The 26,716-nt window shown below is 39.7% G+C and overlaps 1 protein-coding gene and 2 non-coding genes across 3 annotated transcripts; 1 reads left to right on the forward strand and 2 right to left on the reverse strand.

Moving 5' to 3' along the window:
• Positions 1-560: 560 nt before the first annotated feature.
• On the reverse strand, positions 561-19,723 carry spag17 (sperm associated antigen 17). The gene is made up of 48 exons (XM_022758728.1): positions 19,613-19,723; positions 18,746-18,886; positions 18,371-18,430; positions 18,031-18,159; positions 17,689-17,857; positions 17,208-17,420; positions 16,910-17,085; positions 16,571-16,717; positions 15,674-15,749; positions 15,416-15,534; positions 14,922-15,122; positions 13,930-14,034; positions 13,648-13,804; positions 13,204-13,416; positions 12,995-13,032; positions 12,761-12,877; positions 12,199-12,353; positions 11,892-12,001; positions 11,733-11,803; positions 11,050-11,256; positions 10,750-10,864; positions 10,528-10,592; positions 10,243-10,369; positions 9,829-9,983; positions 9,596-9,704; positions 9,026-9,189; positions 8,622-8,736; positions 8,328-8,482; positions 7,907-8,027; positions 7,333-7,796; positions 6,908-7,093; positions 6,555-6,694; positions 6,112-6,242; positions 5,681-5,814; positions 5,388-5,576; positions 5,059-5,172; positions 4,889-4,937; positions 4,654-4,744; positions 3,937-4,060; positions 3,646-3,757; positions 3,386-3,425; positions 3,136-3,200; positions 2,551-2,687; positions 1,879-2,057; positions 1,668-1,728; positions 1,321-1,468; positions 774-938; positions 561-671 (listed from the first exon to the last, which is right to left on the reverse strand). The coding sequence occupies exons 1-47, from the start codon at positions 19,721-19,723 to the stop codon at positions 811-813; spliced, it is 6,333 nt and encodes a 2,110-aa protein (XP_022614449.1). The 3' UTR covers positions 561-671; positions 774-810.
• On the reverse strand, positions 14,675-14,745 carry trnag-gcc. Its single transcript has one exon. It is a non-coding gene; the product is annotated as a tRNA-Gly (tRNA).
• trnar-ccu lies at positions 16,181-16,253 on the forward strand. Its single transcript has one exon. It is a non-coding gene; the product is annotated as a tRNA-Arg (tRNA).
• Positions 19,724-26,716: the final 6,993 nt, after the last annotated feature.

Consider the following 26,716-nt stretch of genomic DNA (forward strand, 5'->3'; position numbering starts at 1 on the left):
GGAGCTACGAGCGTGCGTATGTGCACGTGTGCGCGCGTGACCGACAGCGCAGGAGAGCCAACCACAGCCAAGGATTTCGCCACCTGCAGCTGCACAAATGAAGCAAGAGACTCATGAGCACAAGATGATTATTAGGTTTTAGCGAGCAACGCAGAGGATAAATAGGAGGCGTCGAAGCACGAAAATGACAGCAGCGGTGACTGTCATTATTCAGCTTTGTTTGGCCCTGGTTGCACCTTGCGTCGGGTCTCCGTTGACGTCATATACCAACATCCCCACCCCCATCTATTCACCTGAGTACACGCACAGGCGCGAGTCTCCCCTGTAGAGAGAGACAGGCACACAGTCAGGGGCAAGCATCCATATCCTGCCAAAAAAGCCGAATTAAAATGGCCACTGCTACTATTTATCAAGCTGTCTTATGAAAACACACATGCTCCAAATATTTTAACACAGAAGCCCAAAAATCACATGCTACAATTATTTCCGTGTATTAATAAAGATTTTATTTTAAAGAAAATATCTAAATCCATCAAAATATTTGGTTTGTGAGGAATAAAATAGAGGAATGTGGTATGGTGATAATTGGACAAAGACTTGAATAATGTGACATCTGATTGAAGATGATGGTTTTGTGTATTCCTGGTGACTAGTAGTGCCATTAGGATGTCCTGAAATTTACAAACAAAAACAGGTTCAATAATACTGATGGCACAGCAACTGAACTCAGAGGTGTGAGATTTTAATTTAATTTTTTGGTTTGAGACACTGACCTGTTTTGGCTGCCGGACTGGGCAGGAGGGGATTGGTTCATCTGTGTATGACTCCCTGGCCAACCGGTAAGCCGGAAGACAATTCAGGTACTCTGGAGCCTTTCTTTTTGTGTACACTGGTGTGGTCCTTGAGCCAAATGTCATATAACCTCTCATGAAGGATGGGTGAAATTATTTAAGGACCAAGATCACTGTATGTTTTGAATATACAGACATGGCTGAACCACTCACTTGTTGAATCAGTGGAAATTTCACAACTTCATTTTATCTTCAATTTAGTATAATAGTTTCCTTCCTGAGGAAAATTTGATGTATGTCAGTGCTGTCACACAAAAACTGAAAACAAGATATGAGCTAGACTACATAAATTTATGCTAAAATGTAATTTCATAAAATATTTGTGCACAGATATTTAGTAAACAATGCACGCAGGTTGAATAGTAGCAATTTAGTTCTTGGACAAAAACTTATAAAAATACTTGCTACTAAAAAGAAAAGCAAAAGTTTCTTCCAAAGTAAAGCATTTCTTTAGGAGTTCAAAGGATATTAGCAGTGACAGGCAGGTAGAAGATATCTGTCTCCGTGTGGATGACAATATCCTGACAGATGTATTTTTTTGGCTCTACCTCTCCTGCTTGGGCTGCACACATGGCAAACAGTTCAACCTGCAGTTCAACCTGCAAACCAGCAGCCACCTAGACAGACAGACAGTTCACAGCATATGTAGTTTGTTGTCATTACCAATGCACGCAACACCTCAACAACTCACTAAGTTAATATATGTATCTTTAAAAATTTATTTATACATCAAATATGAGTTAATTTGGAAAAAAAGCTAATTCAAATATGAAGCCAAACATTCATTTGAATCATAACTTCCAAATAGACACTTACAGGCCCTGGGTTGTAGATGACCCGGAGGCCTGTAGTTGGGGGAGGCTGTTTCACATGGAACCTGGCAGAGAGACAGATGAAAATAAACCACAAATATTTACAGGTCAAAGTGTTCCCTTCAGCCTTGAAAGTGACCCAGAAATCGCATGCACCTATGTGAAGTCCAGAATTGCCTGTGTATTTAATTATTCATCCTTTCATCTACCCATACCTGCAGGAGTCAACACCCACATTCTTCATCACCACAGTAATGGCAGAGGAGGTGCCCTCCTGCAGTGTGCCAAAGTCCACGCTGGGCGGGAGGAGCTGGAAGCCCCTCACTACAACATTTGGATAAGTCAGAGAAATTGTACGACACTTCCTCCTCACTGGCTCTTCCACTGATAGGAACTGGTATATGGGACACAGACAGAGGCATGTGTGAATACATGTGTGAACAGTATTTGTGTGACTGTGATTGTGACAAAGGCACATGTACAGTAAATGGTATTTTATTGCATGATAACAGGATATTAAGGGGGGAAATGGGTCACAGACTGCAAAACAGAAACATAGTGAAGGTAGTTAATTCTTCTAACATGTTCTACAGTGGCATATCACCACCTCTAGATGTCAGTTCAGGATACTTTTTAATATTCATAGGTGATAAGTCAAACTTAGGAATGTCAGCTGGGTACAGCACACACTTTGGTAAAAAACAAAACAAAAAAACATTTCACTTTATTAGCTGTGTAATGTAATTAAATGTGCAATCATTTGAATTTAAAACACAGGTCATCCATTAACAAGAATAGAATTTTTGTTTAGGAAGCTTTAACATGTAGTGATATATCACATATTTTACTTTTCTAACTGCATGTGTCTAAATGTTGTGTGTGTGTACCTGTTGATTTGGTACACTGCAGGGTTTAGAACTGAGGATGGAGGTTGGTAGTCTGACTTTAGCCCTCCTAGGCTTCCCTGTCACATCAACCTGGACTGACTTATAAGGCCCCGATGAACCCCTCAGACTGATTTCACCTGACATGGACACACACAAGAACATATTCATTCATTCATATGCAATTTAAAGCATTCAATCAACCTAACCTGCATGACATCCAACCTAGAAATAATCTGGAAATCTCACTGTGAATCATACAGTGTATTCTTGGGATCATGGCCAACACCTTTAAACTGAACAGAAAAGTAGGCTTTACCAGTATTGTATGTCTTTCTTACCATGCCTTGAAGAAATGGGACAGGTTTAATGTACTCTCGGGCCTGACGATGCTTTAAATAGAATTCAGACTACGCCCTCAAAATGTCCCAGCAACATTCAATGTAGCTCCTGATTGATTATACTATTCCACAACACTATGTTTTTAGCTAATCTGAGAATAGACTGACATTTGACACATTTTTGCTGAAATCTCTGATTGGGGGATTCATTTAAGCATAGAAAAAAAGAGAAGTGTGAAGGGCAAACCGGCAGTCTGAGGTGTGGGGTTAGTAGGTCTCATCTCAGGCATCCTGTCACTTCCTGCTGCATGACTAAGAGGAAAACATCAGATGTTAAGCAGTGTCACGACAACAACTGAAAACATAAATTAGACAAGCAATTTATGTAATAAAAATATAAATGTTGTGTCATCTTCTACATCTAAGTGAAAACTTAGATGAAAAACCTAAACACAGGAAAAGCAAAAAACAGTTCATAACATCGTTTTCATCATTACCTTGCTGACTGAGAGGGTGTTGGGTTTAAAGGTCGTGGGGCTGCAGTGACAAACACAAATACATCATATTAAACACTATGCATGTTAATCAAATCTAAAACTATTGCTTCTATGCATTAGCCAGTGGCAAGTTTTGCCAGTTTTAGAAAATTCAGTTCAATTCAGCCTCAGTTTCCCCGTACAGATTCCTGACAGGAAACCCTGAAAAATGAGTTTGACCTTAGTAGCTCCTAGTAAATACTGCTAGTATAATAACTTACCGTTCTCTTGTGGGGCATCTTTGAGGAAGGTCTCAGCACTGTCTGACCTGGGGATCGGAGGAAGATCCATGGATAGTCTCCTCATGTCTGGTGTTTGGTGCTGGAGCAGATTCTGAAAAACAAGGCATGATGCTGTGTCTCTTACTGTCCGCTGTGTATTTCTGTATATAAATTCAGAAATGTTGAATCAATGTGTGTTTGGATTTATGGGTTTTATCATAATAATGCTGACTCACAATACTTTAAGAAAGTATAGTTAAGTACATATATTAAATAGAACACATACAGTACCTGGTATATTGGAATATTTTCTGGGTGGAAATAAGGAACAATGTTCTTCCTTGTTAGAGCCATGCTACAAGCCTTCTCCTCACAGAGCTCCAGTCTGAAGTACACATGCATGCAGAGAAAATGACTCATGAGTTGAAGGCTCCTAGTACAAATTCAATGTACTTGTTGTGGTAGTATTCCCCACCTTTGTCCAATATCTATCCTGCAACCCTCCTTTAGTAATATTGCAGTAGCTGTGGTAGATGCTGTAGTTCTGTTCCACATAATTTCATTCAAAGGAGAATCACAGCAGTAGCCTCACAGAAAATGAGGGGCTAAAAGCTATTTCCACAGTTAACACACATCAGTGTGTCCACAGATGTCCAGAAGATGCTCTTGTGAGTGCAATTTTATAAAATACTTATTTCAGTGCATTAAAGTGCCTCAGTGAACGTTGATGTGGAAAAACTTTACCAGAATCAGTGTTTTTTTTAACTTGATACAGTTACTAAATGTCAAGGTAATGGTTAATTCTTATGTACCTGTACCTTTATATTTACCTGTATTGTGCGCGTTTTACTGTCCATTTTGACTCTTTTCCGTTAGTGATGCTGGATAGAAGAGGGGGGTTTAAAGGATATTAATACAGTTTTAAAAAAAACTTTTTAAATATCTGTAACTGTCATTGTAGAGAGTGTTACATTATCTATTCTTGTTTTGTATTTTAATATCTCTTACCTGTCACTAGCTACAGTTGCTGTTTCTTCTGAAACATCTGACTGTTCAACTTGGGCCCCAACACCTCGGCTGTACAGACTGCCTATGTCCACTGTGGATACACACAGAGGAAAGTGTGACAATTTTTCATATAATATACAATAGGTGTGATTAATTAGTTAAAACTGATCGGGTAAAACCAGAGAAGGACAAATCTTCACACGGAACCAAAACATTGCAAGAAGCAGTCACTCACCTGAGGTCTTGTCAAAGATGTGATCTGCATCCTCTTCCTCTGCAAAAGACTATAAAATACATGATTCATTATTTTACTACGAGTGCACATTTGTGTGTCTGTGTGTGTGTGTGTGTGTGTGTGTGTGTGTGTGTGTGTGTGTGTGTGTGTGTGTGTGTGTGTGTGCTGACCAGGACCAAATTGAGCAGATCACTGGCTTGGGCACTCTCTTCCTCAGTGCGAGGGTCTTTAACCTTCATCTCCTCTGATCGCTGCTCCCTCTCCATCAAACTCTCTATGTATTCCTACAGTCAAAGTCACATTTCAACATTTGTCAGAATTTTGTAAAAAAATGTCTATAAAAGTCACAATTAAAAGTAACAAAAGTCAGAATATTTTCAGGTGCCTGGTATTTTCTGTAACCCACTTCACTTTAAACCAAGTGCTTAAGCATCATTTTTTTTTAGGGTAAAGTATCACATGACCATTTGTCAGATAAAGGATGATGGGTAAGTTTCACCTTCAGCCGTGTGTCTATAGTATTTTTGAGCAGCCTGGTGAATGGTCGGTGCTGGTACAGTTCCCTCATCTCGAGGACTTTAGGGCAGGTCCTGACAGGTTGGTGCTGTTCTTCACAACCACCAGACTTCTCTCTCAGAGTCAAACCTCGTCCCATGTTGGTACCAAATTGAGGACCTGGGCTCTTCTTCTGAAACAGAGAGAGCGACAAAAAGGAGAGAAGTGTCGGTGACTGGCCCTGAGTGTGTTGTTGGCCTATGTGTGCATGTACAATATATTTATGTGTGCCAGTACCTCTACAGAGGGGAAGTCATGCCAGCTGCGGTTTCTGAGGTTGGGAGGGGTAATGTCAGGGTTCTGTGTCCCTAGCATCCACTGGGACCACACACTCTGGTGACTGGGCTTTAGGATGGTAATGCCAAATTCATCTGGAATGGTCACAAGCACAAACACACCTGCAAACTTAACACATTATTTTCTGGAGACAGAATTAGATTTCTCTCTTCCTCTTTCATGGGATAACATAATAGGTAAAGAGCAGTCAACTTCAGTCAGATAATTAACTACTATCTGAGAGAATATTACGCTTTTAACTAAAACATGGCTATACAACACAATAAAACAATTCTTACTGAATTATCCCCTCTGAAATGTAATTTCAGATTCAATAAGGTTCAATATTATCATATTATGTCTCTTAATTTAAATGATATTGAACAGTGCACCTTGTGTGTCTGGCAGGGGTTCCTTCAGCAGCGCTATGGTAGGGTCAGAGTACGCCTGGTAGAGCAGCTCCTCTACAGTTTGAGAGCTCAGCAGTTCAGTACCTGAGCCATCCTCATGTACCAGAAACAGCCTGGAAGATGAGATATCTTTTCAAACTTTCAGTAACACTGACAATCACAGAAGTAGTATAATGTTACTGTTAAGAACTGTCATGCTACTACTAATATTGAGGGATTTAACTATTTGGATAATTTGCAGTCATCAGTTAGTTGTGGACTTTCTTTTCCAGTATTGAAGTTGAATAGTAGAATGAATATGTGCCCTCAAAATGGTCATTATTACAGTAGCGGACTATTCATAAACTTTTTATGAAGTGAAAAAGCTTCATTGGGGTGGAAATATCAAGTAATTTACTGTACATACTGTATGTATGGAAGCCCACCTGGGACAATGTTCTCTGTGTTTTACATGAAGCCTGGTCACTTCTCTGTCCTCCTCCTCCTCTGGCTCTTCCTCATCATGTTTCATTGTGCTTGAAGCAGGACTGAAGTTCATCACTGATACCTGCCCGTCCTCCATCACCTATAAGACAGAAACACAGTTAGTAAATGTCTGTTCTGTTTGTTTATTTGTTAAGTTATTCCTTTATTTTTCCAGAAGAGATGTTTCCCTGAGACTCTGAGATTATGAAGGTCTGTTTCTTAGATATAAACTCTCACTGTCCTCCAATGCTAGCCAGTTTCAAACATTAGTATCATGGCAATGACCCATCCTCTTATAAAACTAGTAACTGACCTGAAAGTGGTTCCCATCGGGGTCTATAACATCACAAGCAACTTTGTCTGTGTGACTCAAGGTGTAGCTTCCTGGTTGGTTTGTGGGAGTGCCACCTTTTGGACTTGGGGTTACAAGTGGATCAGACGAGTACACACACATCCCATCACTTTGAATCTGCAGGAGCCCCGCATTCGATGGGAACACCTTGGATGCACGAGCATACACACAAACAGGTAAACAGACAAATGTGCAAATGTGTTTTAAACAAATGATTCTGCGTAAGAGAGTCTATCAACAAACATTCTGTTTTAATTTAGGCCATCTGCTGGTCATATCAAGACACCATGGTAGACAGCACTGGTATAAATAGGCTTAGAGCATCCCTTTCGATTAAGATAGTCCAACTTTTCTTTAAAAAAACACACTTGGCATAAACCACCCACCTCATAGGCTCCTTGGTTGTTCCCAGTGATGACAGTTCCATCAGCCAAAAAGACGTGAGCCATATGTCGTTCTGGATACATCACCACTGTGGCGCAGCCCTTCTTCTCCACCAACACCACCCGCTCTTTGGTTGACACACTCCCTTTATCACTTTCACATGTGCTCATCATACCATTCTCAGCCACAGTCTCTTCTGAAAACACACTCTCCTCAACATTCTTATAAAATGTATTCTCAGCACGATCCTTTTCACCGAACACATGCTCACACTCACTCAACTCACACTCCTTGTCAGATGCTTTCCCTGCATCGTCCCTGCAACCCTCTTCTCCAATGTCACGAGTATCTTGGGTATGCTTCTTGTCATTGATGCTGTCTGCGCAGCGTGTGACACACACACATTCAATGCAGCCACATACACATTCAGAAGTGGCTTTAAGAGTCACACTCTCAGGCTGCTCCCCTGGAAAGGTAACAGACACAGGAAAAATTGGTGAGCGCAGGTTTGATTGTCCGGTTGCTATGTGTTTATGTAGCGTTGACGACTGTGTTTATGCAGTGTCTGCTGGTCACCTGTGTTTGGTGGTCTGTCTTGGTAGAGACTGGTAATCCTGGTTCCATCTGCATGCTCCACACTCAGAGATCCATCTGGGTTCTGGACAGAAACCACCAGATCCTCCCTGCTCAGCATCACCTGACACAACAACACATGCCAAGATAGAGAAGTCAGCAATAAAAAGCATAAGGTGATTTCAGAATGGGACCTGTATTTCAGAGAATGTCAAAATATTAAAATTTTGAAGTAGCAAAGTATGTTAATTGTGAGTTTTCAACATCAAAATTATATATATATATATATATATATATGTATTATTATATATATTATTATATATTATTATATATATTATTATATATAAATTGATATTAATACCCTGAAAAATGGCACTATAGAGACAACTGCTTTGTGACATCAGGAGTAATACTGCACTCTTACCTGATGGGTGATGGGGTCTGTAGCCTTGAAGGCATTAAGAGGGGCAGTGGGTATGTGTTTGTGTGTAGTTCCCACAGTGCAGATGCGTTCTCCAGAGGGAGTCGTAGTTAACCAACACCCTCTCCGAGCATCAACCTCCTCCTCTGAGCTCTGTTCTGTACAGACACAGGATACAAAGATCATATGACACTGTTTGCCATTGAAAATGATACTTAATTATCCTCACAGCAAGGGACAGCATCAGACAGCATGGTGGAGAGCAATGTTTTAGATTTGGTAGCATTGCAGTCTGACCTTTCTTGTTGTCCTCAGCTTCGTGGGGAATATTTTCCTCCTCAACCTCAGAATCAGGCACCCACACTGGACCACCATCTTGGCTGAAACTGACTGAGCCATCTGCAAACAGCACCTACAGTATACACAGACGAAGCTAATGCTTTGTGTGGCTGTGTGGATACACTGTCATGGGGGGTTCTCACCATTTTATGTAGGAATTCTTGGGCTTTTTTTTATGTTTATTTTTATGCCTTTATTCGATAGTGCAGTAGAGAGAGACAGGAAATGGGGAGGCAGAGAGAGGGTGAATGACATGCAGCAAAGGCCACACGACACCCCTAGGTAGGAATTCTTGATGTTACAAATCTGCTTGTATGACCTAACCTATGTGTAGCTCTATATGAGTGTGTGTGTGTATGCACCTCTGTGGACCCGTCTCTCATGTAACGGATCACAGTTCCCTGGCTGGTGACATTGCGGGACATTTCTTTGGAGAGGGCAGGGTCCTGAAGCTGCCTCAGCTCTCCCCTACCATGGAGAGGAAAGCTCTGTCTCACCAGCATACCCTGCTCCTCTGGGAACATTCCTGGACACATAAATTATGTGATAAATAGTTGAGAATGAATATATGTATAGAGTCATAAATGGGAATATAATAGTTATGGAATATCATGCTGAAATTTTAAAGAGGACACATTCATTCAACACAAACTTCTTCCTGTTTCTAGCTAGACTCATTTGTAGACATCAAGCAAAGTGGCTAAAATCCTCTTCTGCCAATGTGTATGAGCAGGTAAATCTAAGCATGGGAGAGATTCAAATTTATTATACAGAATACACCCCTTTTGATTTATTATTTAATTTTCATGACATGTACAGATGAGTGTCTAGGGGACATGTAAAAGTGTATACAGAGTTATGTTGCTTTGCACACGCACACCTGTGTATGCATGTCTATATACTTTACATCCCCAATGAAGTGTAACACTGACCTTGAGTATCCTCTCTTAGAAACTGCAGCAGCAGGCCATTAGGAACAGACAGGTTGAGACTGTTGAATGGACTTGCTGTCATTGTTGGCTGGCCTTCACACACCTTAGACTATAGACAAAAACATGATAGGCTATACAATTTCATACCGTAGTATGATAATAACAATATTATTTTCATGGTTAAGGTATTCTGTGTATGTGTGTGTGTGTGTGTGTGTGTGTGTGTGTGTAACCTGCAACTCTTGAGGTCTGTTCTGGCTGGATGGGGTGTGTGTCTTGGAGGGAAGTGAATCCAGGTCTGCTTTAGAGCGCTGGGTGGAGGAGGAGAGAGGAATGGGGACAAGGGTGGAGGCCTCTGTGATACCCTCTTCTGCTTTCTGAGGACTCACTAGAACATCCCCAAACAGAAACAATGTTAACACTACCTGTCTGTGAAGAACATTCAACCTTGTCCACTTCAAACATAATAATAAGAATACCTGGAACACTGAACTTATTAGCATATTAGCATTAGCAATTATAGCTTTAGAATTAGCAATTTATCAGCATAGTCAAACTGCTTTCAACATTAAGTAAAGACTGAAATACTTAAATACAGATTAAAACTTCACAAAAGGCTTAAAACTGTAGTGTGTAGAGTGTAATACCTATATATTCTCCTGTGGGACCATAGAAACTGTATGAAAGGTGAATTCCATTGTTTAGCACTGCTGACAGGGAGCCCTGCTTCACTCTTTTCATCTCCACAGGCTCTGACACTGGAAAGGATAGAGACTCACAGGTCATCTCATCAGTATTATCCAGTAAATAACATTAATATTGCTGTTAATGCCTGTATTATGTCCTGCATCATTACCTTTACAGTCTTCCTTTTTGTCACTGGTTTCTTTGCCGTGGGGCTGAGGGGGAGGTTTTGCTGGATCAATAACAACTTGGTTGATGTGTGTGTAGAAATGATGTCCATCCTTTTTCACAGCCAGTTTCATTAGGCTGGAACCTGGATTGAAAACAGCACAAAATGCAAGTATGCAGGTGCAAAATCAACCAAAGCACCTGTCAACACCGCTAGGTGTCAGTGAAGAATAACTGGGCTGCTTTTGAAGGCACCTGACAAATTTGGAGCATCCTCGACAACCTCAGCTTTGTCTCTATACCTTCAACATAGCTGACATTCTCCACAGTGATGTGTCCTCCATCTGAGGGGAAAAGGTACTGGAGACGACCTGACACGTGGATCAACTTCCCATCCATTGTGTAGCCGGTGAAACCCTACACATCACACATGAACAGCCATACACACATAGTAATGTATTACTTGTAAGTAGACATGACTGATATATCCTGCTGTTTGTTTTCTATTGCAAATTGTAAACTCAACTGTTTTCTGTGTGTGTACTCACATTAAAGTCCTCCTCTGTGTGATACATCTCTCTGTTTTCCTCCACATGGGCTACTGTGATAGGAATGGACTCTCTGGGAGTCTTGGCTGAGTTGCCTCTTGTCTCTGCTCTGCTCTTTTTGCCACCAGACAAAGTTTTACTTTCTTTACTGTCCGTTGACTTAGCCTCCTCCTTCGGCTGCTTGCCTTTTGGGGCACTCTCCTTCTTTGATTTCTTGGCCATCTCTTCCTCCTTTAGCTGCTCCTGCTCCAACTTCCACGCCTGTAACATCATGCACATAGTAAAACAAACTGCAGTCAGAGTGTCAGGGACCACAAAGTAGTGATTAAGTTTTAGAGACTTTGGGAGAGATCAGTCTGCCCCTCTTCTATTTTTGGTAGATAATAAATAATCTAAATATGTTCAGAGAGAAAATAATGACTCTTGAGATAGTCTGCATAAATGCAATGATGTTAAGGCTGATTTTGAATTGGGTCAATCTGGTGCACTGACCATATTTTAGTCATTTTATTTTCATATTTCATATTTCCAAGACTTTTGACTACTGAACCGTAGATGTTAACATGTCTAAAAAAAATCCAATATTTCAAGCGTCTGTGATCATTAATGGAGGCAAACAAGGGAAGGAAACCAAATCTTTAAATCCTACTTTAATGTGATAAGTTATCTAGTTTGGCAGTAAAAACATGATCACAGCTTCCTCATTAACAGGCATTCATGCGTTAGATAGCGCTGACCTTAAGGGAGTCGTTCCTGATGACCGGCTCCAAAGTGTCCTTCCCCACTGCAGAATCTGTAGTTTGTTCATCTAGTTCAGGAAGACATTACAAACATTATATTTGTATGGTGGTAAGTGCAGTCTTAATGCCACAGTCTTATGTTGAAAGCTACAGTACCTTTTGGAGACTTAGCACAGCTGAGATTTCTGAGTTGCATTGCCTCTCTCTTTAATTCCTCCTCTCTTGTCCAATCTACAATCATATCGGCAACATGCTCCAGATACTTCCTATCAAAACAACAGTGTTTTAAAGTTTGTAACACTCCACATAGGCAATCTTCCACTAGTCAAGCTATAGAGGTCAAGATACTGACTGATGAAAAGAGTCTGTTTGTTGTTCTGCATTCTCACAAAAAAAAAGAAACACAGTACTATTGATGTCCTGTGAGAACAAAACCCCTGACAATGAGAACTTGCATTCTGACCTGAACTTGACATCAGTGTGAAGGGCTACATCCCAGAACTCCTTGCTCTGGCGTTGGGGACTCCTGGGATTGTGGCAAAAAATATAGAGGATGCAGCTATGGCTTCCTCTGAAGGTGTCCAAGCAGCGATATTCTTCTGAGGCTAAATGGAGGACCTATGTATAAAAAATGTAAAAAAGGAAAATCTGAATACAAGTAAAATTGTAAAAATGTAAAAAAGGTTTCAGTCCAAATAATAATGTTTTTTAGCTAAAATAAGTCAAATTTTCTGACTTCAAACACAAAAGTTGCTGCTGCTGTGTATAACCTTAAGTGTGTGTTGTTTCCTCTATAATTAAGTCCTGCACTTAACTTAACTCTTCCTGCAGCATTTCACATTAAAGACCAAAGAGAACTTAGCGTTTAACATCTAGTAACTGCCATATGTCTGATCTGATGCATTTTAATTAGATTCGACTAGGTAACACAATTAGCATATTTAGCAACACAAATAGGGTAGGCAACACACATGGCAGGTACAACTGTTTCCTCATGCTGACAAAGACAAGGTAAAGAAGATCACCTGTGGGAAGATGGAAGCATCGTGGTGTTCAGCATAATGCCAGTCAAACAGAGATCTCAGCCTACAACTCTGAATGTCAGATAGGTCCAGGTGGTTACACACTCTCCCACTGAACTGCTGGAGCAAAAACAACATGCAACATTTTCGGGAGGAAAATCAGAGCAAATGCACATTTTTTTATTAAAGCTTTCAAAAATGTAAGAAGCTGCATTAATAAGAATATATAAATAATACCTCTGTGTTACCAGGGTCCTCAGTAAGAAATGTAGGACCTATAGTAGAAATAAATGATGAAGCATGGCAATAAAGTTGAAAAGTGTAACACATACAACTGAGAGATATTATGGCAATCAGGTTTCTTAAGTCAGTTGTACTTTGTAATGTACAGTTTGTACAACATTACAAAATCACTATAACTGAGTTAACCAACAAAGGTAACAGACCTTTTGCCCGTAGGTCATGAAGCTGCTGTTTAGCGTAGGATAGTGGGTCGTCCCAGGGGATTATTGTGGCTGTCTGCTGCTGTGCTTGTACCAGTGATCCCTGTGGTCCTGCAGCATTCAGTAGTACACCCTTTTGGTCCAGCCTGGTCAGTGGCATAGTCTCAAACACACTCTGATGAAAGAGACGCTCCACTTCAGGCCATGACACAGCATCTGTAGGATATCATCAAATTATAACCTCATTTGCAATGTGACCAATCAACCAAAAGAGCTTTTCCCAAAAAACTGAGACTGACTAACATCTTCATGTAGGTAATTCTTTGGATTAATACAGTCGAAAAACATTACATTGTGCTTCCAAAAACTCAGGAACACAGCTACAAATTAATAATCATCAGCAATGGGTATACTGTATTGAGGTGGGTGCCTCTCACAGTTTCTGACCCTGACCATCTGTGCAGTAGTGTTGCAGCTGCTGTTTGACTGCCATCCAGCAGGTGTAGCTCTTTCTCAGATGAGCTGCAGAATGGATTAGCTCCCACACTGGAGACAGCTTCATCATGGACAACTCCACCTCTGCTGGATCAAAACCCTGAACAGCCTATAAGTAAGTCATGTACACACAAACACACAATATATAAATACTTTTCTGGATCAAAGATGAAAAACTATCTACTAACTATGTCAATCAAATTTACACAATTGTAAACAAAAAAATGCACTTACACTGATGTCCCTCAAGCGCAGTGCCCTCTCATTGTGGTGTCTGATAACCAAAGGGTGCTGCGACTTCTTCTGAGTCTCCTCTGCTTCAAACTTCTCTACTAGCCTCTAAGACAAAAGGGAATAAAACTGAAACAAATTAGCAAATTATTTCATTCTGTGCAGAGTGCATCTGAAAAACCAGGAGTAAGAGGGGAAATCCTTATTGAGTTTACATTTACAATGATAAAGTAATTCTCACACACCATGATTCCATATCTGGGTTTGGAAACCACAGATTGTCTCTCTTGGGTAGACAAACTGAAGAAAGTAAAATATACAATGTAACTTTTACCTGTGAATCCAGTTTCTGTCATTATACACTCAATGTTGTAAGAACAATGTAAAGAAGATCAGAAAAAGCCACATTTTGTAGCACTGTGCGATTGTGCTGTGCACGAGATTAAAGCACCATCTGCTGGACTTATGTTGTCTGTATTGTTGTCAAAAACAGCAAATGAATGTTTTCCTCTCCTACGCTTTCCTTCTGCTCTACAAGAACGGTGTTTCCCTCTTCCCCCTCCCATTTCACATCTCTGCCTCCCTTCTCCGGGTGTGCTGCAATGACAGCCCTCCTTGCGTGACGGAGGAGCTGGTGGGGGTTGGCTGTCATGGCCCTCGTGCTTGCGACAGGCCCTACCCCCTGAAACACAAGCCACTTGTTTCTTGACAGTGATCTGCAGGTTCCTCCTGCCTAAAATGAGTGTGCTGCATTGGCCGGGAATCGAACCCGGGCCTCCCGCGTGGCAGGCGAGAATTCTACCACTGAACCACCAATGCTGCATGTACAGCATTCACTGACATATGAATTTTTGTAATTTTTCTGTGCAAACAATGAAACCTGAAACATTTTTTATCTTGTGGCTTTCAGTCCTGTTGGTTTAAACACAGCATATGTAGAACTATTAATTTCTCAGGGTGTGTGTGTGTGTAGTTTGGCGTTATGGCCACTGTACCTTCTTGTCTTCCTCATTCTGTACTATAGTCAGCAAGTTATTTAACATGTGGCTTCTCTCTTCTTTTGTGTGCACCAGAGGCAGGAAGCTCTGCAGCATGTAGCTGACAAGCCGACAGTCTAACCAGGGACCATCATGAGGTTTGGGCTTCTCAGCCACATGGGACTGCGTGGAGACAGACTGTTCTGTGGAAATCACCACCTAGAGACACAAATACACAGATATGGGAAAAAATTGGGTTAAACCACAAATACACTATTCAGGATTGTAACAGGCTGCAACAGAGAAGAATATTCCATTCCCTTCTTTGACATAATGTCTGAGAAAATGCTATTTAAATCAATGTATTTAGTCCACAATTATATCAGCCACAGAAACACTGACCTCTCATACAAGTAATGAGGGAAAATTTTAAACCTTGTAAGTCTTGCTCTGGCCACATACTTAGCATTCACACTGACAACAGACACACACGTGTACATGTACAAACAGACCTGCTCTAGCATACAGTGCAAGATAAGGGGCACCGAGCAAGCTTCAGGTGGAACCAGGTTCAGCAAGTTGTCATAGTAACGCATGTCCACATCTGTAGAAAGAGGAGGCAGCTCTGTCTCTGTCCATAAAGAAGAGAGGATAAAAAAGAAAGAAGGTTAGATTGTTATCCTACTCTGAGTTTTTAATTCAAACACACACTCACAAGCATATGCCAAAAATACATGAGGAGGAGAGGAAAGGGAGGAGACAGGTTTTACCGTGGTCTGGGGGACTTTCCTCCCGCACTGACTTCTTCTTGGAGCGTGGAGTCATGGGGAGAGGGGTCGGTGCAACCTGGAAAGAAAAACTCATAAGAACACACAAAGTACAAAGTTTTGAAATATTAAAACTATGCACCTAGTATCCAGCTGACAGATGACGGCTCACTGGGCAGGTTATAAATATCATTTGGTCTCAGCATATGTTGTAGGACAGCTGATGGTACTGTATTGTAATCACTATGATGGCCACGCTGGACAAAGCTGCTAGGTCCACATGTATTCAGCAGCTTTTGCTACTGCAGTGAACTTGGAGAATATGATATGTAGCCCAGGAATGGTTTGTACAAGTAGCTGTATTTCAGACTTACACACTTTCATATACGGCTGACTGAAAAAAAACGATTTCAGATGGAATGGTAATTACTGCATTTCATTTTCACTGAAAATTTGTTTGTGCTTCATTACCTTGAGTCTACTACCACTGAACACTGCCTTATGTACAGTGCCCCAGTGGCCTAATGGATAAGGCACTGGCCTCCTAAGCCAGGGATTGTGGGTTCGAGTCCCATCTGGGGTGTGTAGCAGAGTGGCGCAGCGGAAGCGTGCTGGGCCCATAACCCAGAGGTCGATGGATCGAAACCATCCTCTGCTATATCAAAGTTTTACCAAAGAACCTGAATGTTTTTGAGTTTTAGACTATTTAGACATTTGAAAATATCAATTTTGCTGAGGGACTGCATAACCTGACATACAACATTTTAATTTTATTTTACAGACTAAAAAATTAGTTTATGAACCGAGAAAATAATCTTAAAATTAATAATGAAAATAATCAGTAGTTGCAGCCCTGTCATGTAGCTATGCTGACTGACATGCATGTGTGTATATGTGTACCTCTTTGGGCTGAGAATCCAACCCAACAACAGTGGGTACACTGAAGAGTTTGATGTTGTCTAGGTAGTGCTGATGCTGCCTGCGCCAGTCCAAACAGTCATAGATGAGACTGGCAACACCCTCAAAGATTCGGCTTCCCAACTGCAGCTAGACAGTCAGTAAACCCACACACAGATAAGGAAAAAAATTAAAAATTAAAATCAAATCAACGGCAATGTGAAACTGACTGAATAGCAAAAAGTGAGACAAAACATACAAAATGCAGAAAAAATGACAATATTCAGTATTTTATAAAAGAAAAAAAACATTGAGAACACATCTATGAAACACATATCTCACCAAAGCCCCAGGGTCCTGTGGGTGGAAGGAAGGTAAGAGATCTGGGACAGTGTAGCTGAGCTGAGCCACATTGTGGAGGTTGGAGTCCAGTGGCATGCTGTCCAAAACTGGTCTCAGACCTGACCAGAACAGATTCAACTTTGTGGCCCGTACAGCCTGCTCCACACTGGCTGAGTCTGTGATTTGTTGATTGAATTTATTCAGCAAATGTTTGAAACCATGTAAAAGCTATTACGCATTATACCTCATTCAATTTGTAAAGATAGAGATACATACACAGATACTCAAGGCAATTTACCTGCATCCAAAACTGGAGATGTTCTCTGGCTCAGCTCATTGCCCTCAGAGGTGTGTTGTTCCTGCTGCACTTCACTAGTTTGTTTGTGCTCTGAACACAATTCGATGACATTAGCTACATGTACACCTATGGCATTAAGGGCCACAATCAGGTAGGGCTGGTAGAAGCCCAGCACCAGAATGTAGTGTTGAGGACCATCATCAGGCTCATCATCTGTGCCCACACACAAAGAAACACAAAACACAAAAGTGTATTAAAAGTACATTAGTCAATGTCCAGCCTCTCTGTAATGCACAAACACTACGATTCTATACACATATTGTAAAAGCAAGTGGTAGCCAAAGACCTCTTGTATATACATTTTCTTATTATTCTTTACACATTAAAAATATATAAAATATGTCTTTCATTACTCTGCTATAGTTAATTAACAGTGTTTGTATGTATTATTTGCACAATTGGTTTTAATTTGAATTTTTACCTATGAATTTAGGCGGCTCAACATCATCCCTGCGTTTGAGTTTGGTCTTCTTCTCCTGGGAAGGTCCCTCAGGTGAGGGCGGACTCTTTCCCTTTTTGTCAGAAACCTTGGCTGCTCCTTTGTCCTTGCTGGCAGAGACAGTCCCGGCCTTTGCCTTCTTTTCCACATCCTAAAACAGAAGTGGACAAAAATGAAATTAACTCTTTCACTGTTGAACAAAAATCACATCATAATCTGTACTATTCTGAGTAAAAGGTTTTTGCCAACTAATTCTTCAAAGCCAGTTCAAGACTGTTACTAAATTATTTAAGCCTAGAATCACATATATGAAGAAACAGTCACCTGCTCGGCTTCCCTCCTCTGCTGATCATTGGCTTTGATCTGAAGCAGCTGGAACTTCAGTATTTTTGACATTAGGTCACAGGGAATCTCCTCTCCTGCATCCAGCAGCACCTTAGCAGGCTCCATAACCTACACATACAAAAAATAAGACACAAACACAAAAGAGCAATGCCAACACACAAACATGCACACATACAGGATGTGCACACACAAACTTAAGAGCATACACACTTCTTTTCAGTTTCTTTTCAGACAGCAGTACACTGGCGTACAACATATTAAAATATTAATTCTCTACTATATTATATGAATTTACTCCTCTCAGACATCCCAAGCCTACCTCATAGAACGTGGGAACATCATCAGGTTTTTTTGCTTTGGGATTCCCCAATTCATGGATCTGTAACAAAAGAGAAAGTTTTGAACTAATAAAATACAAGGTATTAGAGTTACATTTTTTGGTATCTCATTAGGTAGATCAGTTGATGATAAAATAATACTCAGAGTATCAATTTCATTAGCCAATCATGTTGTGGTTAGCACAGTGAGAAGTTGAAAAGCTGAGATTTAATAGAAACATGTAATTGTGTAACTTTGAACTAATCACTGCATTGGCCCAGGGGAAGGAAAAATATAAAAAACAAAAACAGCTCTGCAGTAACATAGGAGACGCTATTAATAAAAAAGAATTTTTTACATATTGAACATAGAGTACCTTTCTAAGGGTGCTGTCCCAGGTCAACAGGCTGAAAAGTTTGCGTTGAGGTTGCTGCACGGCCAAAACCAGAGCCTGGACCAGCTCCTCATCTTCTTGACTTTTCCCAACCACCAAAGACACACAGGCCTGCCAAGAGTCCTGGAAAAGGCGTCAGGACAATACGACACAACATAAGAAAATACACGCACACCATCCAAGTCAACAGCTAGAGGTGACATGGTTTCACTTCTGTCTATTTGCCTTACAGTTAATCAACAGGTGGATTTACGCTGACAAAACAAACATTTCAAGGACAGCGTACATCACATGGCTACTAACAGAAGAAAGCTAAACGTTACTCACAGAAACACTGTCATAATGCTGGAGCGTGCAAAAGCGGCACTAGCAGGACTACTAAACAAAGTTTTGCTCGACAGAAGTGCCTGAAAATAACCTCAGAAACAACACATAACCTAAACATCCGGGTTTGACATCTCACCTTCAAAATAAAAGTTCAAATTTTTAGCGTTGCTATCTTTTTACGCTTGTGCTGTGCAAATGTCGTAGGAAGTATGTTTAGCGCAGTTTCCACCAAATTATTCAGTGACCTGATAAATGTCACTGAAGTCGTCTCAAGGAACAGTTTTGAAGATAACACATAATTTCTGAGTCCCATATTTCTTCTATCGCTAGGTAAAAACGCAGGTAACATTATAACAGAGATTGTGGCTAGCAACCTGCTAGCAACACTGACAACGTACCATGTGTAGTCCTTTTAATAAGAACTGTACAAGTGCTATCTTAGTTTCACTTTGTGTGATAATAAAGAAATGTTTGAGCACATGATAGGTTAAAGCAAAGAAAGAGTTCAGTGAGATAACAAACCTCTTCAAACTGTGCTTTAGTGAGACCAGTCTCCCAGTTCTTGTTGACAACTGCGGCTCCAGCTGCGTTAGTCTTCTTTGCTGAGCCCTTTTTAGCTGCTTTTGGAGGCATTTCTACTCACAAACATCAAAAAGAGCACAGCCCGCAAAAACAGTCTTACAGTTATCAAAGCAAAAATATAATTTGTTAAAAACTACAAATTATTCCCAACTTTTCCTGACAGCGTCGCCAGCTGCTTGTGTTGCCCCTAGCAACTGCAAGAACACTAGAGTCAAGTACAACAAAGTGACTCTTCCTGTAAACTTTCAAAACAAAAGCAGGACTAACCACACATTTTGGTTTCAATGTTTGACATGCAATAAAAAAGAGAACACCTGCATATAAATATCATATTATCATAACATATTAAGTATTAGTACAGTCTTACCAACTATTATCAACCGCTAAATATTTTTTGTTTAGATGGAAATCATTTTTTGTAGGTGACGTTCAGTCAAATGTTGTTTTCATTCCTTTTCTCCACCAGATGGCAGTAGGATCCCCTGGGCTGGGGGACTCAAAACCTCCGAGGTCAAAGCTTTAATCCCCAAATTATGGTAATAGTTTACACTGTTTCCCTATTATATAAATAGTATATTGTCTGTAATTATAATAGAAGACAATGCAGCCATTCCATAAGAAAGTAATCCAACAGTTGACACCATCTGGTATCTAAAAATTAAAAACTACGTTTAATAGTAGCAGTTATGAGCAATAATTCCTCTTGGTCATGTCATTGAATAAAGCCACAACTGTGTCTGAGATTATGAAAGACATCTGGTTTGTTTTCAGTGCCATAACCCCTGAAAAATGACCCAAAACATCCCAAGGATAGGAATCTGGAACACATACACTTTGGTGTCGTGCCATCTGTATAATGACTGATGAAACCATTTTCCACCAGATGAATCCAAGTAACAAGAAAAAGGTTAAATTAGAGCAATACAAATAAGAAAAGTTTAATTCTAATTCATTATACCACATGAATAAAGAGTAGAATACAGATCTATTTTGAACCACAATGCAGACAATACAGCAAAGAGTATTTAACCTTGGCCAGGTTTTATTTAAAGAAAGGGAGCTTCTGAATATTAGTCAGGTGAATACTGAAGTGGAATAAAATTAAGATAGTGTATTAAATTAATGATAATGAAGAGTGAAGTGATAAAGGGTTCATGGTCACCCCACCACTCCTACACACTCAGGCAACAATTAAATGAGCAACAACAATTCTTAATAATGATAATTTGTATGTTTTTTTTCATTAGGCTTGCAATTACAGTTCAGATTTTTAAATGGAACAGACAATCTCATTGGCTGTTTCAAGTAAAATAGTCAAATAGGCCTTGCATAGTTGCTATTTTTGTGAATAAATTGTAAAGAAAATAAAATATACATGTTCTTTTTGTTTCCTGTTTGTATTCAATTTGTCATATAATTTCACATTTCAAAAACAGGGTGAAAAACTGAAGGCTTCCACAGAATCGTTATCTTTTTTGTCAGCTGTTTTCATAATTGCTGAATTAAACATGTTATTGAAAAAGAATGAACAAGAAAAACATGATAAATTAACATTAAACACTGAACTAAGGCATTTCCTGTTTTACTTTATGAGTTTCTATCCAATTCAGCCGAAATTTCAAGAGAAACGATCAGCAAGATTGACACCAGAGATTATTCTTGACCATTCCCAGAGGTCAAACTGGCTGTTTATTTTATCTTTTCCTGAGGGATTTGTCTGGGCATATACATTTATGCACTCATAGAAGCTTATTTGGGCTATGCGGAGCTGTGCAATCTCAATGAGGTATGTTTGAGCCAGAAAAGATGATCCATTTAAAAATGAATGACTCATAACAGTACATACACTGGGTCTCTGTTAACAGTGACTCAATAACAAAGGAATGATTCTTGCTCTACTCATCAGAGCTTACTTTAAAGATTCTCATGCACCACATCTCTGCATCAAAATCATGGTTTGGCACAAATTTCCAGTAAATCCCATTGGAGAAGTATTATCAATGCAAGGGGACCATTGTCATGAAGGTGATTTCACCCAGGCAATGACCTACTTCCACCATAAAAGGTCAAAAGTGAGACAACACCCACTTGTCAGATGCCAGAGAAATCTACGCTCGATGCCAGCAGTGCATTAGTTATGGAGGAGTTGTCAGGTCCAAACCTTCCAGGACAGCGTCCTAGCAAGGTCACACACACGCCAGATAAACACTGTAGTGACACTTAAATAACACTCCATCCACACTGCTGCAAATAGCATAGCAACATCTCAAAATATCCATATTTTTTTTTAGGAATAAACTGCTCTTAAACATGTGTGTCATGTGCCTGTTAGGGCTATTTTGTTTCTTCATCCACTTGCTACTCACACTTACTCAAGTTAATGTAATCTGATCAGAGCAAGAAGTTCTCAACATTACATGTAAAACCAAAAGTGGAAGTCAAAACATACTTGACTAAAATGGCAAAGAACATAAGACACTGTGTTATTGCCAAGGCACTATACCTGCACTTTACATTCTGTTACACTCAGTACCTTGAGGTATCTGTGACCACATGCAGCAATCAGTTTTAAATCATGTGCTTACAAACGACTTAACACTGTATTTAGATGATGGGTGGTCTTTCAAATATCAATCTGTTCAGCAGCACATAAAGCATCATATAATGTGTTGAAGTGATTTTTATGGACACTCAGCCAGAGGAAAGATCATGAAATAACCAGAAAAATCCAACAAATCAGTTCTGTAATTAAATACTATCCATGTAAAAAGTAATATTCTGAACTGCTGTTGACACCCTGTCAGAGATGTGTTGATTCATCTGTATGGGGATTTTTGAGACTCATGTCCATGTTGTTGAACTGGACTGTACTATACTGTAAAATGTTTCTTAATATGTTGATCCTGTACCTGCATATATGCAAACAAGGTGGAGGAAATATTATGCTAGAAACATGTCAATATGATGTGGTCCAAATCAACACCAACATAGTGCTGAAAAGCCTCTGGATGTCAACATACAAACTGGTATTATTCGTCTTAACAGTAAAATGAACATTTTCAGTAACGCTGCAGGGCTATTCTTTTGTGTTACATCATAAGCTACAGTTGTTTTTCTGGTCATTCTGCATGGCTAGGAGGGTATGCTAGCAGGATGCACATTTCACGCCAGACATTTGTTACCAAAGGACGTGGATCCATATTATATTAGAAAAAGAAAGTACTAAGCTAAGTGCTAAGCACACTTAACAAGACTAAGAGCCTACAGTCATGCCTGCTGCCCTGTGAGGCCGTATTTAGGCACAGCAGTGCTGTAAGCTAAATGCTAACATAAGTAAGCTTACATGCTCAATGACAATGCTAACATGCTGATATTTAGTTAGTATATTTACCATGTTCATTGCTTTAGTTTGGTGTGTAAGCATGCTAACATATTCAAACATTCAAAAAAATAATTAAACTTTAATAAAATGCTACAATATCTTACAATTTGTTTGTGTTCTTGTGTTGGATTAATGATAACTGCAGTAATATAATGTTGGCACTGTCCGTCAGACTGTGTTTTGTCAGATTGCCCTCAATACTCAGGTGTTAAAGTGCTGCTTGGCAATGCAAAGTAGATTTGCATGCTGCCAGCTCCAATGGCAGCAAGAGGCAAGTGTAGGAAAGATTTGAATTTCAATTCGCCGAAGCCATCTGATGCAACGTCAGTAAAGAGCAAACAGCAAGCTCATGTTTACCAACCTGACCATTTAATGAGTCCAACTTTCTCTGGATGGAGATCTCATTCTCTGCTTTTTGGAAGTCAGTGTTTTGATTTGTTACACAACCAACCATATCTAACAGAATATGAAATTAGGTCACATTGAGTCAGTATTTCAGATTAACACTATCTGGTTAGGTAATAATGAGGCCTTTCATATGATACCTCCATCAAGCAAAATCTTACACTTTTGGCCACCTTTTTCTTTTCCGGTGTAAATGATCATTAACAGTCTCACAGGACAGCTGGTATAGTAATAGACTGACCAAAATCAGTCCCTATTTTCTTCCTATTGCCAAGAGGGGCTAGTGAATGATTAAACAAGGATCTACCTTTTTTTTAGGGATACACTATGCTATATAGATATTTAAAAGTTAGATACACAAATTGCACAAACAATTGGGAATATCTTGTAAATTAACATAAAGAAAAGATGATAATGCAGAGCAAAAATATCTAACAGGAAAGAGATAAACAAATCTAGATCACAAACTAAACCTAGTCACAGTGTGACATGCTTGCACCCTTTGGCCAAGTTCATCAGATTTCCATCTTCCCAGAAAGAGGTTGTTCTGTGGGTCAGGAGGAAACATGAAATCAAGTCCAGCGCGTCTCTCTGGAACAAACAGGCTTATCTAGTGACTCGGATGCCCCGTGGAGATGCCGAGGCAACTCAGAGCTGGTAAACATCTGTCAGCTGTCAAGGCTCCAGTATGTGCTGTTTAGACCAGTCTGATCAATGTGATTGACTCTGCAGGTGTGGGACATGATCCCAAACATGGGACTGTCATTGAAACCCCATACTGTGAGGGGTTCAGATGAATCATGTTGACACTGAGGATCTCAAGTACCTCCAATAGACTCATGAGCTTCAGTGAATGAGCTGCCAAGCCAGTACAGTGCATCTCAGATTCTTTTGGTTGCCACAGTGTGAAAAGGCCTTCAGTACTTTTCCATGAGGCTTGAGGCTATATTAATTATGTTGGTCTGACCGTCGGTAGGAACATTTGCTGTCCCTGCCTTTCTTTGGACATACAGCATAAACCAAGGATGTAATACTGTAAATGTCACATTTCAAAGGTGCTCATTGAGAAAGACCCCAATAAGGTGTAGTAGGATGGATTAAATTGGAATTTTAGGCAAACTAGTGAAGTACTGTTTTTTAAAGGAGCAGTTTAACATTTTGGAAAATATTCTTGTTCTCTTTCTTGCCAAGAGTTAGATGAGAAGATTGATACCACTCTAATGTCTCTCCATTAAATGCAAAGGTATAAGCAGCAGTTGGTTAGCTTAACTTAGCATAAAGTGAAAACAGCTAGCCTGGGTGTGTCCAAAGGTGAAAAAAATCCACCCTACCCATAACATCTTTTTTTGCTTGAAACACACAAAACATAAGCATAAAACAAAAAGTTGCAGTTTTATAGGGGGTTTTGTGCCTGATAATACCTTGGGTAGAAGCGGTGACTTCCTTGTATCTACATGGATTTCCTGGCAACCCAACAGTGACAACAACACTCAAGAGGTTGCTGCTCATGAGGAAAAAATGTCTGTTAAACTGCCCTCTCCTTAAAAATGCAACTTGTTTTTACAATATTTTTTGCATATATTACCAAGATAGTTGCTTTCCTGCTTCCTTTTTTTTTAAAGTCTATACACAAAGCTAAGCTAGTCATCTTCTGGCTCCAGCTTAAAGGAAAGATATGAGATTGGTATCAACTGACTATGAAGCAAATTAGCTTTTCCCCCAAAATGTCAAGCCCCTTGTGTAGTCATTTTGTCATTGCTACTTAATAAAACAATTCTTTATGGCAAAGTATTTTAAAATACACTGCATAAAGAATAAGCATGCAAGAAACATGACAAAATTTAGGTAAACTAAATATTATGGGATAGAAATTCTTACTATTCTCTTACTAAGTTAAGTTCAATATGTTATATATCAGAATGTTAAATATGGTAAATGTTGCATGCATTTCATACAACACATTTTTTGATATTCAGTAAAGTCTACAGTAGTAGTAGGGTTAACCAGTGAGTCTGCGCAGACAGATGTTCATAGTGTTTATATGTTTTATGAGCTCAACAATGCAAACTTGTATTGCTGACCCACTTTAGCACAGCAAAGCAAAGGGATCAGGCGAGGCCGCGTATGTGTGACACTGGGTAAATGATCACTGGTGCTTTGTCCCTTCACAATGACAGTGATGCATCTTGCACAAGATCATGTGCTTCTGTCATTAATCTCTTGTAACCATGTCAGCCTGTTCACTTGTCTGTGCAAGAATGACGGACTGTAATTGGTAAAACTTTTATACAATCAACAAAGTAGTTCAGTATTGTGTCACTGGGCCATTTACTTTAGCCTTAACTATGAGAGGCTGAAATGCAGAAAAAAAACCTTGAGTACAAATGTCATTACTACAAATGTCGCACACAAGTGTCAAAGTCCTTGATTCAGCAGACTCTAATTTCTAAGTCTCACAAACAAGAGACCTTCAAAATCACTATGGAGACACCTCCATTAAAGAGAGTGAGAGAAATGTCACACAAACTCTGCAGGTTCACACAAGCAGCTGATGTGCTTATATAAACAGCTACAGCAGTGTGTGTACAGAAGCTGCTACTTACTGTATGCATGATCATGGCAAGGAAATGACCTCAAATAACTGTGGCAAGAGCAGTAATTGAATCATACTTAATTGGGTCTTTATTGTATTTTCCTACTCTAGACTAAATGCTATAGCGGGGAATTTTAAAGTTATTACCAGAGTTTGGTAGTTTCTATGAATTAGTTCTGCCAATTAACCAACATTACAGTTGCATATTAAGTGTTCTACAGCAAGTGCTGGTGGCTGTCATGACGTCCACGCTTTTGTCATACTAGTCATGCATAATGATCATCACATTCTTCAAGAGATCTTGTTGTGCCTTTTGTCCTCTTTAAAAAGCCTGCATTGTCCCACTGTTGCCTGCCCACTCCAGCCGGCTTGGTCACGGCTCCAGAAAATGTACAGTAATGATCTGTGGGTGCTGAACAAACAATTATTCAGACTGAATAGCATAAACAGAATCAAGTCTAAAAATCTAAAAACTATGGTTTAAATCTTTTATTGTCAAGTAGACAAGACCTTTCCTTCAACAAGAAGTTCAAATGGCAACCAAAAAAAAAGTGTGAAAAATTGAATTCATGAAAAGAAAAAAAGAAAAAAAAAAAAAAAAAAAAAAAAAAAAAAAAAAAAAAAAAAAAATCTAGCTGGACATCCAGTAATTTCTTTGCCCAGC

The sequence above is a fragment of the Seriola dumerili genome, unplaced genomic scaffold (genome assembly GCF_002260705.1).
Source record: "Seriola dumerili isolate Sdu_G_001 unplaced genomic scaffold, Sdu_1.0 BDQW01000309.1, whole genome shotgun sequence".
Taxonomy (NCBI): Eukaryota; Metazoa; Chordata; class Actinopteri; order Carangiformes; family Carangidae; genus Seriola; species Seriola dumerili.

Excerpts from the sequence above, each read along its gene's own strand:
- spag17 (XM_022758728.1), bottom strand. The coding sequence starts at position 19,723 with ATGCCTCCAAAAGCAGCTAAAAAGGGCTCAGCAAAGAAGACTAACGCA. Across the intron at positions 8,737-9,025 it reads TGAGAGACGGGTCCACAGAG|GTGCTGTTTGCAGATGGCTC; the intron begins GTGCATACACAC and ends TGTATACTGTAG. Across the intron at positions 7,797-7,906 it reads AGACAGACCACCAAACACAG|GGGAGCAGCCTGAGAGTGTG; the intron begins GTGACCAGCAGA and ends TTACCTTTCCAG.